The 18,319-nt window shown below is 40.0% G+C and overlaps 1 protein-coding gene across 13 annotated transcripts in view; it reads left to right on the forward strand.

Moving 5' to 3' along the window:
* KMT2C (lysine methyltransferase 2C) overlaps positions 1-18,319 on the forward strand; it is a 189,509-nt gene that overhangs the window by 45,025 nt on the left and 126,165 nt on the right. For all 13 annotated transcript variants that reach the window (XM_057365380.1, XM_057365384.1, XM_057365382.1 and 10 more), the window contains 2 exons: positions 2,691-2,779; positions 14,885-15,023. In XM_057365380.1, coding sequence (XP_057221363.1) covers positions 2,691-2,779; positions 14,885-15,023 — 228 coding nt within the window. The remainder of the gene's footprint in view (positions 1-2,690; positions 2,780-14,884; positions 15,024-18,319) is intronic.

The raw sequence follows: 18,319 nt of genomic DNA on the forward strand, positions 1-18,319 counted from the left end.
TATGAAGACTTTYTGTAGAATATCTGGGGGAGGGAAGTGGCAAGAAAACATCAGACATSGTTGTATCTTCTGCTGAATGAAGCAATTATGCTTAATTAATTGAAACTTCTGCTTTTCCATGGTGTTAAATAGGTTGCTAAAATACAATAGGGAGGAGTTCAAGGCGTGAATTCTGCTCTTGTTAAACAAAACATTTAAAAAGGCTTTGTGAGGTACTTAATACATGAACTGTAGTTTAATAGAAAATATTAACTCATCTGTAAATTATTAAATAAACATAAACAATCATCATYTTCCACTGTCCAGCAAGTTTTGTCTCCAGGGTCATGTTGGGGAATACGGAAAGGGTTACCTGTGTAAAAGCAGAGTTATCGTCTGTGTTTGTGATGATTTCACAGTAATCATTGTTAAGTAATTTTGCATTGCAGACAGGTAGTTGGTAGAAGAATAATTGGGATAGGATTTAGAAATAATCCCTGTTCTTAGCTGATTGTGTTCTCTAAAGCTTTTGAGCATTTCTGCACCAAGGGAAGTGATTTCACTCACCTGCATTCCTGTCCTTTCACKGGGTGCTGGATGATGTGTTGGGGTGTTGTGAAGAACTGCAAGGAATTTAGCACTTAAATGCTTTGGTTTCTTTACCCGCTGCTTTGTTTTTCTAAGTATTAGAAGAGTGTTACCTTCCTTGCTGTATCTCGGTCTTGCGGGAAGAGCCTGTTCTGTCCAGTGGCTGTCGAATTCCATTTGCTCTACTCCCTGCTCTTTGTTCTGGATGGAAATCCATCTGTGTGACCATCTCAGATGCTGCTGCCAGAAATGTTTGTKTCCTTCCCACTTCCAAAACACGTGTCCCCATTCTGGCCAGCTCAATGGACAGTTTCTGAACAGTACTCCTGGATGGGCTGATGCGGTGGCTGAAGGGAGGAGTGCAAGACAGTTTCCTCTGGTCACTGTGCAGTTTATTCTGGTTTAAATTTTTGTGAAACATGGATTTTCAGAGACTACTCTGGGRGCTTGTAAAGTGGCAAATAGGTGAAGGGGATGCTGGCTTCTGTCTCTCTTAAGAAAGCTGTTRCTTGTTTTGTGTGTTTGCAGTGTGCTGTTGCTGCTTGTTGATAAGCAGGCAAGGAGAAGGATAACCTTGTAATCCCAAGGGTTCTCATTGCACTCATGTTTTTCAGCACTATCCTGAACAAATTTTACAGGGATGCCAAGAAAAACCCTCCTGTTTTCTCTTTCCCCCCAGCTCTTTTGTAAATTGATTGAGAGGTTTTTAGACTCTGGTTTGAGCCTCATTTTATTTTTTTTCCTCCTTTGCAGAGACARAAATGGTCCCAAAATAATTTAAGGGATTGTCTTGCTAGATAGTCCAAGATAATCAATTCTCTTCTAGGAGGAGAACAATCTGTATAGACTGCAGAGATGGTTCTAGTTCTGCCCAGCTCTTTGATCCAAGAGAACCAAAGGCATTGCATGACAGCGTTTCTTTTGCAGCTGATTTAGCAGATGCAGTCCTGCGGAAGTAGTTTGGATAGACCTAAGTGCTATAACAGACTGTACAAAAAAGGGAAATACTGGTTTCGGAATGATTTAATCGCTTCAGAAAAAAACCAAAACCTTTTCTCCCAACGCAGAACTAAACCCAAACCTTTCAGAATCTTCTGTGAAAGAAGAACTGGAGGGGTTTTGTTTGGGGGGGCAGGCGGGGTGCCCATGTGCTGGCCTGCGTGGCATCCCGATTCAAGGCATGTTGGATGGGTGAATGGTTGCCTGGGAGCTCTGGGACGTTGGAGCTGCTGAGATGCCCCAAACCGCTCAAAATTTGTGTACTTGGAATCAGAAGCTCCCAGGGTCTCCCAGGCTTTCCGTCAGCACGCTAGGCAGGGTGCCAGGTAGCCTGGAAATTTGGGAGGCGAGTTGCCAAGCTCTTGGCTCCGTTTCAAATGGGCTGCTGAACAGCTGGGAATCTGGATGCCTGGGCTTCTCAACAGCCCACCATGATAGTTGCTGAAGAGCCAGGCAAGGAAAAAGGCTGGAATTCGTGGCACAAACCTGTCTGCTTTTTGTCAGACCTTGTTTGAAATTGAAACAAATCTGCCAGGTATTTTAGTTTTGACAAGCTGTCCTCACGTGATGACTTTTTTAATGTGATGACATCTAGTCATCTCTCATAACATTTTACTTTATGTGTCAAAATATTGTTTCTCTGGAAATAATGTGTGTTTCAATTTCCTTGCTTTAGCATCATTATTATTCTATGGAAATTTCTTCCAAGGGTGCTCTGCATGGATCAGTCTCTATTTTAGARTAGCTACTGCCCAGATTTTGGATAATATTCCCTCTTATCTCTCTGTAGYTGCCTCTTACATGGAGCAGACAGGATGCTTGTGTCAAAATCTGGCTGAGTTTGTTGTTTTATCAGTAAAAGTTAATTATTGTATTTGCCTTGTAAAAAGAATCAGAGAAACTTAGGGGGCCAACTGCTAATTCAAATGTACCTTGCTGAGGACATTATCTAGAATGGGAAAAAAGGGGAGAAAATTTCTTGGTTGTACAATGCTGAAATAATGGGTTAGCTTAAATGTTACATAGTTAAGTGCTGACATTCATCCCTCAAAACGAAGYGATTTAAATAGTAATTTTACAAATGCTTTCAGTCTGAAAAGAGTTTTTCTTTCTTAYGTTTGCAGGCCTCGGAGTAGAGGAAAAACTGCAGTGGAGGATGAAGACAGTATGGATGGTTTGGAGGCAGCAGAAACAGAAAACACTGTGGAAACAGGTACTGAGAATATAGTGCTGATGCTCTCTGGGTATTGCTTCTCTCTTAGAAATGTACTTCGTTATGCAGGATTTTGGTGGACAAGAAATAGTTATTCAATTTTGTAGTACGAGATGTGCATTTGGGCAGATTTAAAAGGAAAAAAAACCCTATATTTAAACCTATAAAGCTATTGAAGCTGTTGTTTTTAAATAGTCTAATGGGAATGTCTTTGTAGTGTAGAGTTTCTTTTCCTACTTTTGCAAGGCTGTATCTTACAAAAAGGAAAGCTCTGAAGTGGCAGCTGCTGTTTTTGGAATACCTGCCAAAATACACTACTACTTATTGACCTGTATCTTCAGCTGATTATATACTGAAGGGATAACCAGGATAACCAAATGCTAATGCTTCCTSCTGCTGCTTAGGAAACAGGATAAATCTCTGTTCTTTGCTTTGGTAAATATTTGTTGTGGTGGTACCCAAATGCTTCAGTTACCAGAGGGAGCTCATTGTTCTGGACCGAGTACTGTTGAAACAGTTTGCGATTTCTGTTCTGGCAGTTCAGGAGCCTAAAGAGACAAACAGATGAGCCAACACATGAGATAAAGGCCATGGGGAAGAACTGTCATCTCTTTGCCAGGCACGTGTCTGTAGCCATTTGCCTGTTTTTAACCAGGGACTGAGTGTGGAAGGATGAAACCCACCAGGAAGGAGGATGCTGTGGCCACTTGGCAGRAGTTTGCTGGTTTGACAGGGATAAGCCTAAAAAATGCATTGAGACATAAGGATTTATAAATTTAATTAGGTGGCCCTGTATGTGTAATGAGAGAAGTGGAAGGAGGCCCAGAGACACGAACAGCAGAAGCTGGTGGTCAGGGCAGAAATAGCATGGAAGTGCCAGCTGAGTTAGGGGAGTTGCCCAGTTCCTCTCAAATCTGCTGAATGGAGGAGGTAAAGTAGTAAACTCCTTTAAGATGAAGACAAGGATCTGTGCTTAGTGTAAGTGGTCGGGAGAACAAGCAGAGGAGCTCAAAAGAGCCATTTTTGCAGCAGCATTTTTCATGGGCMATGCAGGAGCGTGGCTGCTGTGGTGAAAGCCACAGAGGAGGAGGCTGAAATCCTCCAGATGCTGGGTTTTGTGKGTGCTGGTCGCTTGCTTCCTCCTTGCTCGGTGGTGAATGATGCTGAAAAGGGCTTGTGCTCWTGACTTGAGGCTTTGGGGAGTATCAGGAGCGTTTGATTACAAATTGTGTTGAATTTAGGTGTTAATGGCATGAGGAGGGAGTCTAGATTAAATCTTAATACAAGGATTACTGTTTTAAAAATCACTATTTTATTTTGTCYATTATTTTTCTTCCCCTGCTAATAAACTGTTGGTGGTAGTGAACTTGGGTGATCTTTTGCAGCTTCTACAAGTTGGTAATAACAAGTTAATTAACATGAAAGCCAAAATGTTGGAGCAGGTATTTTGTGTGTAGAAAAACTAGTTCTATTATTACATCATTATTATTATTGGTACTATTATTACCTTGTTATGATGATGATTATTACTCTTCCTATTCTATGTGATAGAAGCAGTCTTATGAAAATCAGCAAAGGGGGTAAAAGTGTGATTATAAGTGATAAGATTATGCATTTCAAGTATGTTTTAAAAAAAGAAGACAAAAGAAACAAGCCAAAAAGAAATTCCTACTTAACAGCTGGTACACTGCTGTGTAGGAAATTTACTGATAGCTGGATTTTTTTTTGCTTTTGTCATTATTAACGAAGTTCCTCCACAGGAATTTGAGAGCAGTTTTTGCTTCAGAGGAGAGAGGGGCACAGATAATTATTTTTAAGGCCCTGAGTGTGCATATAGATAAGTCTCTCCATTATCTTTCATCAGAATAATCCTGACTGTCACAGGAGACTGATMCTCATTTCTAAAGGTACAGGCAGTAGGAGCACTGTGCTGGAAATTCAATGGAAAAAGACTCCACTGGGTCTGCTGCTGGAAGTCAGGCACCATCACTGCAGTGCTGAGCCCAGGATGGATTTGCAGACTGTGCTCTTCACTGAAAAGATGACCAGTAAAAATACACAGGTCTGAAATCCCATTTTTGCCGGGGAACCAAAATAGGCTTGAAAGAGCATTACCCTGTTGAGCAGTTTGATAGAGACAGAATCACAATTATGTTATTTTGAAAGTGGGCACCACGTGACTTGCTAGAGGTTTAATCATATTATCTGAAAAGGCTGCTGCCTCTAAAACTTACTCCAAGCACTTACCTGTGTTAGTACAAAAGTGTGTGAGAAGGAARAACCCCGGTTTGTTGCTCTGTTTAAATCCGTGTTAATTAAATTGAAGGGTATTTGTGTACTAGTTCATTAAWTTCTACTTTGACTAAAAAGGTTTTTGTTTCCTTTTCTTGCAAGTAGCGGACTTGCCAACCATTTTCTGCAGTAGTTGGCAAACCAAAACACAAYGTAGTAATATTACAAAACTTGAAGTGAAATGTCTAAAGATCTTAATGTGTAACTTGTCACATGTTTTAAGTCTCTGTGTTTCAAGCTTCTTTTCCATTGTTTGGTTCATATGTTGAGAATAATCAGGAATTCTTGTACTGTGTGGGTTTGGGTTTTTGAGGTTGTTTCTGTATTATTTATGGAGTCTTGCATTACTGGTGCCCTTTTGTGAATTAATTAAGTTTCATAAAATGAGAGAAGTCCATGTTATTAATGTTGTATTTAGTRTAATGAATAATGCTTTCAGAGAAGGGAGCAATGCAGGAGGAATGAGAACTCCCCTCACAGGGAGGGAAAAAGTAGATGCTCCATGTAATCCCACCTAAAACAGAGAAMTGTTTAGTAGCTGTCAAAGTTTTTATTGGGAGAAAAAGCAAGGGGCATGCAAGTACCAAACACTGTTTCCATTTGTAATGTTGACACAAATGTTTGAAAAAGAAAAAAAAAAGGCAAAAATTCTTCCCAAAGGGACTCTTTTGCAATGCTGAGGCACAGTCATTTCAATTGCAGTTTGGGAAGAAAGTTACYGCCCTTCCCAAAATTCTGTAATCTCACATGTGAGACGAGGCAGAGTTGGAAGCAGAGCAGGGTAAGCCGTGTGCTGCTCTGATCAGTTCAGTATGGCTGCTTCTCCCTGCCAACTGCAGCGATTCCTGAACCCTCTCCCTCCTCTGCCAAGTACTAAGTTCGCTTTGGTATAGATGAGTTCTTAAGGATGGAAAGAGAGGAGGAGGGATTTGGAATTGGAGAAAGGAAATTCTGGAATTTGGAAAAAAAGATCTGTTTGGAGCTAAGTAAACTTTTTCCTGAAAAAAAGGGTGTTGACAACTGCTTCTACTGCATCAATAGATTTTCAGCTTCTTGTAAACCTCAGGACAGACTCCTTTCATTTACCCACCAACCCCGTGTCTSTGGCTGATCCTTTGGCTCCTCACTTAGTGTCTGTTCTGGCTTTCAGCTTTGTGTTGGTCTTTCCAGCTGTCTACTGCTTCATTTTTCTTCCCTTTGGTTCCTCCAGTGATGTTGCACTGGTATTTCTCTATCCAGCTGATGTTGTGGTTACCCATTCTTTCCATCATTCTGGCACCATAGCATCATAGCATGTTTAAGGATGGCTGGGATCTCAGGGAATCATCTGGTYCACAGCCCTGCCCAATCAGGATCACCTCGAGCTGACTGTCCAGGACCATATTCAGACAGCTTTTATCTCCAGGGACTGAGGCTCCACAACCTGCCTGGACAACCTCTGCCAGTGCTCAGGCACCCTCACAGTAAAACAATGTTTTCTTGATGTTCAAAGGAGCTGTCCTGTRTTTCTCTTTGTGTGTGCTGCCTCTGGTCCTGTCAAGACCTTGCAGCTGTCAACACCTTCCACCTTTCTAGTTATGAGTAAAACACTGTTTGTTGCAAAATACTGTGTTCCTTCTTGTGCTGCTCCTCCAGAGAAGTTTTCTTCCAAAGAGCAAATTTCTAATGGCCAAAAAAATACAAACCAGAAAATTCTGGAAAGCATGTGGCTTTGTGCGCTCGTGTATATGCAAATATAAAACTTGTAATCCAAAGAAAGAAGTAATATACCAAACAGTTCCTGATATGCTTTCTGTAGCTTTGGTAGCCCTTTTGCTACTAATGAAGACTTGGCTTCTGCTTCTTTTCCCCATCTTCTGTTAGTTTCTGCAAGTTTCTGTACTTGATATTTTCTTGGCTCTGCCTTTAAGTTGAAACTGAATTCTGTGTGTGTTAATTATCTGATTATTCTTTTTCTTTTTTTTTTTNTTTTTTTTTTTTTTTTTTTTTTTTTTTTTTTTTTTTTTTTTTTTTTTTTTTTGAGAACACTTGTGAACTATCCCTACTCATCCTAGAGTCTGTAATTCTTCCTGTCTATGTCCCATGAAAAAACTGAGATTGAGGTTCTGATCTGGGAGAAATGCAGTAAAAAAGGTTATTTGAACTGCTGAGTTTCTAGGGAAATTAACAGTAAGTCAATCAGGTATTCTGTTTACCATCCATTCCATCTTAACCAGCTCTTACAGCAATACTTTCTACCAGTCAACTCCCATGGTGTTCAGAGGGTTCCGAATTGATAATAGATAAAAGAGCCTGGATGATTTTCTCAACCAATAGCTCCTTATCTACATTATTATTGTTAGTAACATTTTTATCAGACCCAGTGACGTTGCCTGGCCAGTTGATTTCTCGTTGAACTTTACTTTAACTTCCTGAAGATAAACCTTTCTCTGACCAGCCTCATTTGTCTCTGGGCAAAGCATTGAAGAACCAGAAACAAACACTTTCCAGCGGAGGGAAGTTATTCGTGTAGAAGTTGCCAGGGAGTTTTGAGCTAATTCAGAATTTCATCAGCTTTGAAGCAGCCTGAAAATCACTTTTCTAGTGAAAAAAAAAAAAAAAATTGAGTATCCTGCTTATTAAAGGAAATACAGGCATCCTCTGCAATTATATGAACCATACTGAGTAAAATCTCTTATTGAGGCAAAGTAAAACACATCTGAGAGCAAGTCCTGGTTTGGATGAATCAATGGCAAAAGCTTTTGGCAATGTTTTAATACCAAGGTAGTTTTGAAATCCAGGCAGATAGTTTGGCCACTTATTGGCCATTCCTTCTAAATTAATTAAAGGAAGAATTAACACCTCTGGGGTCTTGCTTTTAGATTAAACTTGGCCATATATATTTGTGGCAAATATGTGCTGAGAAATGCACTTAAATGTGTTTTAAGGCAATTAATATTCCATGTACTCATTAGAAAAGGAGTAATTTCTTTGTTATGCTGCTGACTCCTACCTGCTCAGCCACTGGAAAAATTAGCAGAACTGAARCATGTTGTTGTAATTATTATAAACATCTTATTTATGCTTTATATTCTGGTAATTTGTTTGTAATGAGAAGAGCAAACACAAGAGGAAGTTACTTGATATTTGCATTTAAACCATTRCAGGCTTACTCAATAATACCATTTATCATCATGCACACTTAAAATGGGCCATTTAGGAAAATCTGATTTTTTTGCCTTCTGACTGATAGCTCTGTCTCAGATGTTTTGAGAGCCGGTGGAATCTGTTACTTCAATTTTAACCTCACTTAATTTTTCATTATGGAGGTTATTTCTGAAATGCAACTTTTTTTTTTGTTTTGTTTTTTCTTATTTATTCAATAGTGCTTTTGCAGTTTTGCTATCATACTATTCTTTATTAAACATAATCCAGCAGGCTTTGGAAGTTTTCTGACTGAGGCTATTCCGAGTCAGGCTTTCTGACAGACTGAGTCTATTCCACTTTTCCATTACCTTGAAGCTTAACTCTGCTGCTGTGTCATTAGTGATGTGATGGAAGAATCTGCATGGCCATTACCGGTCAAATACATTGAAATAGTAGCATGTGCTTTGTGTGCCAAATGCTCTTCCCATCATTGGAAAAAAAGCTGTTCTATGTGTGTTTTAGTTCATAGAATCACAGAATGGTGTGGTTTGGAAGGGACCTCCAAGATCATGTTGTTCCATCTCTTCTGCCATGTGCAGGAACAACTTGCTAATTCTGTTGATCTGTYGTAATTTTTAATGATGCTGTGTGGAGGCTGACTCTTCAGTTTGGTAGAAGAAATATTAGAGAAATTCACTGCTGATGAATTAAAATCATAGTATAAACCAGGCTGKTGTTGGAGTCCCAAAACCACCTCACCCTGGTAGTTCTTTTCTAGGTCAGGTTCAAAGGGGAAGAAAGTAGTGAGTAAAATGAACTTCTTTGGGATAATAAAAGAGGTACTTATTTGCAAGGCACTGAAGAGTGACCATAGAAAATTAAATGACTCCTTATTCAGTAGTAGTTCATGTAAAAGAAATGAAATTTTGCAGGGCAAAACTGCCATCATACTTTTGTATAAACAAAAATCACTCTCAAACAGCAAGTGGTGCTTCAGTTCTTCTGAAAATTGCAGAAACTTTAGTAAGTCAAAGAGAGAAACAAATTCTAGGAATTACTAGCAAAGGGATAAGCCCAATAAAACATCAGTGAGGGTTGTTGCTTTATAAATCCTTGGCATGTTAAATGCCACGTGCAGTTCTGCTTTCCCTTCTCCGAAAGGATGAGCTGTAATTGGGAAAGTACAGGAAAGGCCAGCGAGTATGACAAGAAGTAAGTAATAGCTTCTCTGTGGGGATCAGTTAAGGTAAAAGCCTTCAGTCTGAAATTATTTCACTGAGGAGGAATGTAATAGGGACAAAAAAATGATAAGTGGTATGGAGAAAATGAACAGGGCACGGTGATTCATTTTGTTGCGCAACACAAAAATTAGGGGACATCAAGTCATGTTCAGAAGTACAAGGGGGCAGGTGCATTTACACTCAGCATGTACTGCAATTACAGAATTCATTGGTGCTGAATGCTTTGGGCATGAACAACTTGACATGGCTTTCAAAAAGACCTAAACAAAGTAGTGGAGCAGTAATCAGATGAGTGCTGTTGAATAGCACTCCTAGATTRGTAAGTTCCTCCATCCTGGAGGTTCTGTGTTATGGTTATCCATAATGTGGTGTCATGTTTTTGGGGTGACCAAAATTATAGTTTAAATGGTCCTACCTTGGGAACCTCATTTTTATTTTGTAACTGATACAAAATTTGCAGTTATTTTCTGTATGAAAAGTATTTAACAATTAAGAGCTCAATTTGAAAAGTATCAAAATACACAATGGAGGGTGTAAATCAAGAATAACAGCAGGCTTTCTTCTCATCTCCATCTGACACCTGTTGCAGTAAGTAAATCAGAGAATTATAGAATAGTTTGGGTTGGAAGTGACCTTAAAGAACATCCAGTTCCAAMCCCCCCTGCCATGGACAGGAATACCTTCCGTTCTCCTATGTTGCTTGGAGCATTTTAAATTCATAGTTTGCATTCTCTTGTTAAGATGTCTTTTCATGTTTTTTGCTACACTGACCTGGTTTTTATCTATCAGTACTGCTAGAGCATTTTGGTGTCGTTTGTAGTTCTGCAGACCCCTATGAGGCTGTGAAAAGTATCTGGTCCCATTGGCTGTTTTCTGACACAACACTACCCCTTCCTTGTGCAAAAATAACTGTTGTGTCTAAAAGYTCATTACTCACTGTTGGAGATCAAGTTGGTAAGCAACAGTTGAGACCCCTGGGATGTCCCTGCTGTGTTTGGTGATATTGGTGCTTTCCAACCTGCAATACTTTCTGTTCGTAGTGAAAGTTTTGGAAGCTCATGACACGTGCTTCATTGTCTGCCARATCAGTAGGTCTGACAATAAAGTTGTTAAACAGTCAACCTGCTGCATCTAAACAGCAGCATATTGATTTTATTTTTTGTGACAGCTCTTTAGGTTGGTTTTTTTCTTCAGTGTCACTTTATAATGAATATTATAAGATTTTAAAGGCTTTTTTTCCTGGTAGAACTCTTGTGATATTTTCAGTTTTTGACTTGACAGGTAGTTTGTGAGTATTTAAAAGAAAACCTTTTGGATATGCTGGTATCTTTTCTTTGCCTGATTGCCATAGCAGAGCCCACACATATATCTCCTTATTTTGCTGTGTGTTTACCCAAGAAGCTTTCAGAATAAGGTCTTGTGCTTGCTAGAAAACAGAAAAGCATTGTTTATAACAAAAGAACACCTCAGGTCTTTAGTGGATGTTGCTTCATCACATCCCCAAAGAAAGCTGTGATCGTGTCATAAAATCYCAGCCATCACCCATCTCCTCCTTTCCACAAGGAGGACTGTGATGTGTGCAAGGGAACCCCTGCCACAGGGGGGGCCTACAAAAAACAGGGCTTCCCCTGTGAGTCTGCATGGCCCTCATGGGCAGGTGTTTCCAAGGGATCTGAAGATAGAGCAGGAAAATAGGAAGTTGTCAACACAGTCATTACTCAGAATGTTGTAAATCTCTGCATAAGACACGTAAAGAGACCAGCTAATGTTAGGAAGGTAGGTARTCTACCTAATTAACTGAGGGTGCTATGTGCTGTTTATTATTTTCTTTGAGTGTTCTCTGTGTTCTACTCAAGAAAGAGGGGTAAAAATAATAATGAGAGGAAATTTTTGAACTTCTGTAAAGTGATCCTTTTCCTCATTTGGAAAAATTCAGATTACTACTTAAATAGTATAAAACCTAAGGGGTTGCCTTTTTACCACTGTATACATATMATTGAAGCAAATATGATGAAAGTGTCAATTAAAAGAGAAATTTAATACACATGCTGTAAATCTTATCAGCAGGGAAGTCCCAGTGACTTCCCTGCATATCTGTCCCCTGTCAGTGTTAGGCAATTTAATTTGTTTCCCTAGTATTTCRTATCTGCATCCTTGGAGATGCTCAGAAATAGTCTGGGCAGTTGGTTCTGGTGGCCCTGCTTGAGCAGAGGTTTGGACAAGGTGACTCTGGGCTGCCTTCCAGCCTCAACCATKCGTGATTCTGTGAGTTACCCACATTGGCATGTGGAAGTCTCAACCCTTTTGATGGCCCATGTGGACAGAACTTTAGTCCTTGTGCTTTTGGGGGATTTCTTTAATAAGAAAAGAAGGCTTTTGTGTCCTCACCAGCCAGGTGAAAAAGAACTATGAATGTTGTCTTTAAATAATAAAAATTTTTAAGTGCAATGTTTCCTAGTATTTTCCTGAAGTTTTAGTGAAGGATAGTGGCATTAAAAATAACCTAGAGACATTGGATAATTGTACAGTTAGGTTTTTTAAATCTCAGTCCCCCCACTAACCTGCTGTACATAGGCAAGACCTTCATTGTGCCAGAAACAATCATGAAAAGACGGTGCAAAATAAAACTTTATGCATAAATCTGCAAATGTGCTTCTCATGTATTAATTATCCACAGTTCCWTCATTCCCAGTAGCTTCCAAGCAGAATGTCATAACCAAATCTAGTGAGTGTTCATTAAATGCGTTGTGTCAGATGTTTCCAGGAACATCTCTGAGGTGTATCTGAGATGTCCTTTTGCCATGCCAGTGCTGGAATCCATCTCCCAGGAATTTGACTCATGACATGCAATACTCCCATTCTTCCTTAATCTTCTGCAGGAAAACTTTAACAAAGTTTTTTTTTTTTCACAACTAACACACGCTATTTTCATGCTGTTTAGTGTGCACCATGTTTTCAGTCTTCCAACGGCATATTGAGGCACAGTTTGCTTTATTGTGGAGACAGCAACTGAGATGTTGTTTGTCTCATTTAGTATAATTTGGGTCCCTCCTTCTCTAGAGAAGGAAACAGCAGGAGAAAAGCACCATAAGGATGTAAGCTCATGTAGTTGTCATGTGTAGTCAAACAATCTGTGTCTTCTCACGCAGTCCAGAGTTCCTGGGAGGGAGTGAGTGCCCGTGAACTTCGCCTTCCCAGTGTGCTGAGTGCCCTGTAATGGTAATGAGATGAAAGCTGGCACAGAGTAAATGGATTTTACTTGATTGAAAGTTTCTGCAGGCTCACAATAAAGCAGAGTTCCTTTTGCAAAGTTTAACTAGGTTAAAGAAAGTCGCCAAGACGGATCAGTGCAAGGCCAGAGTTTCCGGTGGTCTTCCTGAAACACTTCAGGCGTGGTTGTCCTGGGATGTCTTGTGGGTTTTGTTTTGAGTGCTTTGGCGTCTGCCTGTCTTCTAGGTGTTTRTGTTTTGCTCTCTTCATTGAGGCTACATTTAGGAATTTGGGGGTTCCTAGCACAAGATTATCCTTCAGATCCAACATACTTGGAAATGCACTGCAGACCATTATGAATGGCTCTGCTGGACACTGCCTGTTTYGGGAATCCTCATCCAGGAAACTCCAGGGATGTTTGTTCAGATGTGCCAAAAACTGAGGGTGTGGGGTTTGGGTTTACTTTGTTTTGTTTTCTGTACAGAGCCATTTACTATTACAAGGGATGTATTCCCAGGAGGATATTTATGTAGTGGCAAATCGTCATCCAGCACTTTGTTTCAGCATAGGTTGGTGAAAGGGGTTTAACACGAGCCATTTGGATTTTGGACACATAGTYATTTTTGGATGTCAAAAAAAAATTTTAGATGTATGTTACTGAGTARTTTAACTGAAATAGGTGAAGCAGTTTCAATTTACTCCAGCTCAAATACCTAGAATACCCAGTCGTGAACAGGAGGTTTTTTTTTTCCTTAATTTTGTGTTTCTCTTCARTACGTTTAGAGGCATTCACTGAGGGTTTTAAATGCTACACATTGTCTTCCTAAATGAGTTCACTTTRGGTTAAAGAGTAATCTTTCTTCAATCTCTGTGCATGAAACAAGACAGATTTTCCCTTTTCCATGTGCTGTAGCAGGCATATGATTTCAGTATTTCAGAATTTCAGACCAAGCTGCGCAGTTTTACGTTCTGAGAATTTTCCTCTCTTCTCTTGATTTTATTTATAAGATTAAGGCTTGTAGCAGGTTTTTGTGCATGCCCACCCATGTCACAGATTCTTCTACACATTCATTTCTCCACTTGTCATTTATCCTTTGCAATATTTAATTATATTTTGACATGTTGTACATTAATTTTTTGAAAAATGTGCATGTATCTTCTGCTGAAGTTTTTTAAATAATCTGCTGCTTTGCTCTAACTGGACTTCTTTGTTAGAGATGTATGCACTGCCCTCTCAGCTCAAACCTGTGTTCACAAGAAGTTTTAGGGGATATGTGACCCTGGCACTGCTGTGGGACACAGGCAGGATGAGGCACATGTACCTTAAGCTGGATATGCCAAAGCACATCTGTCAGAGTCTTGTGATTTTTGTGTTGCTTAGGTTTCAAAATCAAAGTGTGGAGGAGTGCAGAAACACAGATTCTGTTGCTTCTGTACAGCCTTGACCCTTGTTCCTKTGCATTCTGATGCCCTTGGAACAGCACATTGCCACGTCCTTCTGGTAAATCCCTGACTCACTCCACACAAAGGGGGAAATGATTGGGAAGAGGAAAAGTTCCACGCCTTGTGTTTCATGTTTCAGAGCAAAACCAAAGTTTGTAGTTGAATAGTAGCACTGTCAGCTGTAGATGTATATGTATWTATRTTYCTGTCTAACAGCTAAGGTAACGTAAAAGGATGCTGAGAAGTTGGTTATATCCATTCAGTTCAGAATGAAGTTTAAGCTGGCATAAACCATGTCCTTCATTCCTTCACCTCCTCGACCCTCTGCTAGCATAGTTAATGTAGCCAGAAATGAACTTTGCAGGGCCTTGAACAAAATTAAAGATAATAGGGAAGGAAAAAAGGTTTCATATCCCCAGATTAGCATGCTCGATGTGATGTTTGTTCAGGGCTGTACAGCAGGTGCACAGGAGGAGATGTGGGGAGAATGGCAATGCCTGAAACTCCGTCCTTGTATGAAAAGTTTGTCACTGAATGACTCTCCCCTCACCCCATTCCTTGTTGCTGTTGAACACGTTTAGTTCACAGTGGTACTTTGTGCTATGGAAATAATGTGTAACCTTTCAGTTTCATGTTTTACGTGAGGTGGTAATTCCCTCCTCTTTATTTTGTGTGGTAGAAGATAGTTACATGGGTTAACTAGTCTATAAGTAAAATGGATGTTTGCAGCGCAAGGGAAAGCTTCCAGATGTAGATAAAATAYTGAATTTTATTTTCTTATTTCTTTACCTAGAAGTCAAAGAGCAGTCTGCAGAAGAGGATGCCCAGACGGAAGTGGAGAGCACCAAGCAGCTAACACCCATCCTTCAGCACTCCGTGTCCGAGGAGTCCACGAGCTCCACCACCTCCGTGGGTGTGGAAGCCAAAACCAGGTGAGTGAGAGAGAGTGAGGAGGCGGCTGCTGAGTCAGGGGCAGGGCTGGGGCTCAGCCTCTGGGGTGCACAGTGCTCCGGGCACAAGGCTGGGACTCGCTGCTGCTGCTGCTGCTTTGAGTGCCTGGGGCTGGTGCTTTGATTGGCATACAGGGAGATCAAGGTGAAAAGCACGTTCAGTGAGTGCTGTCYTCAGACTGCTCTGGTAAACCCTTGAGTTACAGCATATTAGCTGGGTAAATGAAAAGAGGCATAAGTGATAGGAGATAAAATGTGATTACTGAAGCTTTCCTGCTGTGTAGGAAATGGTGTATTAGCAAATTTATCTAAAGTTATTTTTGATGTTTGAGCTTGTATGAGTGTATTTTCAGGAACAAAGTAAACCAAATCTCATGTCATATCTACTGTGTTCTTCCTTATTTTGGAATTTATAAGAGAGAAAATAACATTTGTATTTTTATTAGTACAAATTAGCCTAAAAGCAGTGAAAGTATTAATTATGTTGTATGAGGGRAATTAGAACACGCTGTCTGTGATCACCGTTGAAATGGTGTCACAGAATTCTAGMAGAGCTTCTGTGCTGAAGCTCTGATAACAGCTTCTAAACCAGTAGCATKTCTCTCCTGCTGCAGAAAGTGCTGTTACCAGCTACCAGACACTTACAGGTGTAATTATATTTTGACAGACTTGGAGAGAACTGTCGTCATCATTTTTCTTCCTCYTAATCCAACACAGATCGTATTTTCCATGCACAAAAAATTACTTAATCTACTTGATGCATATATAATTTTCATGTTTTATRTGCTCACAAACTTCTTAGATTCCAATAGCTACTTCCCTTCTTATGGAGAATTTCAGTTAAATAGTTCTTGTGCGTATACCTGAGTCAAATACGYAAAACTCTCTCTTCTTGATGGAATTTTCCAAGGCTGATATTAAATTGCACTAAATATGTAGAGCAACTTGATCTGAACAGCTGCTTTGCTTCATTATTTGACCCTGTTTTGGATCATTTGCAAAAATTTTAGTGCTGTTTCATCCGCTCTCTGTTCTTCTCAAGGTTACTTTTTTGCTGTTATCGTGAATATTTGATCACAACACTTTCCATAGCCATAAACATATTTCTTAAAAGCTGGRCAGCAGTCTTGTGAAAAAACTTGAGCCTGGTTCTGAGCCAGCCCTTATTTGCCCTCAACTTATTCTTCCTTCCAACTGAAAGTGTTGACTTTGATCAGTCAGGATGGAATGGCTATAATGGGCTCATTGCTTTGGCTGATCAAAGCATAAAAAAGCTGAGTACTATTAATTTTTAATTTAAATAATAGTGATCAGACCCTGTCTCTGACATTTTGGAAAGAAATGTATCGAGGAGATGTGAAACTGTTAATTGGGTATCAGAGGTTTCTTTGACCCTGGGTAATTTTGATTTCAAGCTCAGATGCAGAATGGGGGTTAGTTGCAGAAGTCACTGATGTCCTCATAACAGTGGTTTGGGAAAACCCAGATSTCAGAGTTTCTGTGGAAGTGAGTCTTGAAAAAAGCCTCTTCTGCTCTGTGACTTTTGATCAATCCTTTGTGWCATTGTCTGTGGGGCACTACTGCTGACATTGTGTCATACAGGGGTAGGGGGACTGAATTCTGGGCACTTGGCTCCATTTTCTTAGGAGAAAATACAGTGTGTGAAATGACAGACACTGCTGATGGTTGTGTAATGACTGGAGGAAATGTGTCAAGATTTAGGATAAAGTATGACTACATAGAGCCTTAAAACTGTAACTCAGGGAAGTAGTTTTGAAGCTGATTTCCAGATAATTTGTAGTCATTAGCTTTATCTCTTCCTTGGTAAGGTTTTCTGTTTCTGTGTTATAATATAAGTAACTTTCTAATAAAATGGAAGGGTTTGTAGATTTAAAAGTAGCTTTAGGTATGTGAGACAGGAGAATTATGAGAGTATATTATAACAGACAGTGCAGAAATTGCCTAGAAGACAGAAAAGAACCCGAGCCTCCACGTGAAGTTGATGTAGRTGTAGGTGGAGCTACTTTTGCATTGCTTTTTTCAGAGTTGAGTATAAGATAATTCTGTGTTTCTGTGTTTGGTAGTGAAGATAAAGGAGTTAGAGAAGCACAGGACACGGGGCATAAAATTATGTCTTTTCCATGAGAAAATTAAATAATTTGCTACTGCAGAACAGTGATTTTAACATAGTAGGACATGTCAAAACTAGGATGGGGATTTCAGTAGCTGGTAGATTAGCCAGAGCCTGACTTGTGTGTTTTGTTTTTTTTTTTTTTCTGGGTCCTTTCTTAGACTGTGGCTAAATAAAAAACATTGAAGAGAAAGGTGAGAGAGCTGGTAAATGTTGGAAGTTTCCTGAGGTGTAATATGAGAGACCAGGAGAGCTATTGACAGCAAGTGGGACTGGGGCAAGCAATTGAATAGCAGATTCAGGATTAGTGCTCAGAAAGCAATGTGTTAAAACCCCATTAAAGCAAAGAGAATCTGAGCCATACTGGGGTAGGGAGGCTGGAGGGGGTGAGGCGTGTGCTTGAAAGGAATGAGTGAATTATTGACCACATGTGGGGAGGGGCAATAACATCAAGCAAAGATAAACTCCCAAGCCTGGCAGTGGCAGGAGTAACACTGCCAGCTCCTATATATCATGAGCGTCATKGGCTTTGGAGCCTTTTCCTTTGGTTGTTCCCTTTTTTTCTTTTTATAAGCCTTGTGAGAAGCTTCTGTCAGCCCAGGACTTACGGCTGAGTGGAATCCAGCTTCTTCGAAAGGAATCTGCTGCCTTGGTTTGTGCTGCCTGCAGAGAGTAGGGGAAGTGCAGCCCTTGGGGAAGGCAGGCAGCCAGGAGCCGGCTGCGACTCAGAGCAGAGCCCACTTCCACCTTCCTCCTCCGTTTCCCACATTGGCAACCCCGGGCATTAAAAGCTAATGAGAATGGCCTAGAAACACAATTTCATAGAAGAACAAAACACCTTTTGATTCATTTTACTGTCTGCTCTTGGAGACTGTGAATTGCAKTAATTGCATGTTTTCAGTCCTTCAGCAATCATGAAGACTGAACATTCTTAAATAAGTAGAAGCTGAGGTTTTCACACAGCTCTTTTTGATTTTGGTACTTTGGCCTGGTTAAGTATCTGCTCTTGTGAGATTGTTGCTAAAACTACAAAAAAAAAAAAAAAAAAACCCCAAAAAAAAACCCAAAAAAAAAACCCTGGCAAAACACCTTCCTGCTTTCTTGCTTCACTTGTAATTGGACAAAGCATGTAATTCTCATTCCAGAC

Source organism: Malurus melanocephalus, unplaced genomic scaffold (genome assembly GCF_030028575.1).
Source record: "Malurus melanocephalus ecotype Western Australia unplaced genomic scaffold, MMel_1.1 scaffold_52, whole genome shotgun sequence".
Taxonomy (NCBI): domain Eukaryota; kingdom Metazoa; phylum Chordata; class Aves; order Passeriformes; family Maluridae; genus Malurus; species Malurus melanocephalus.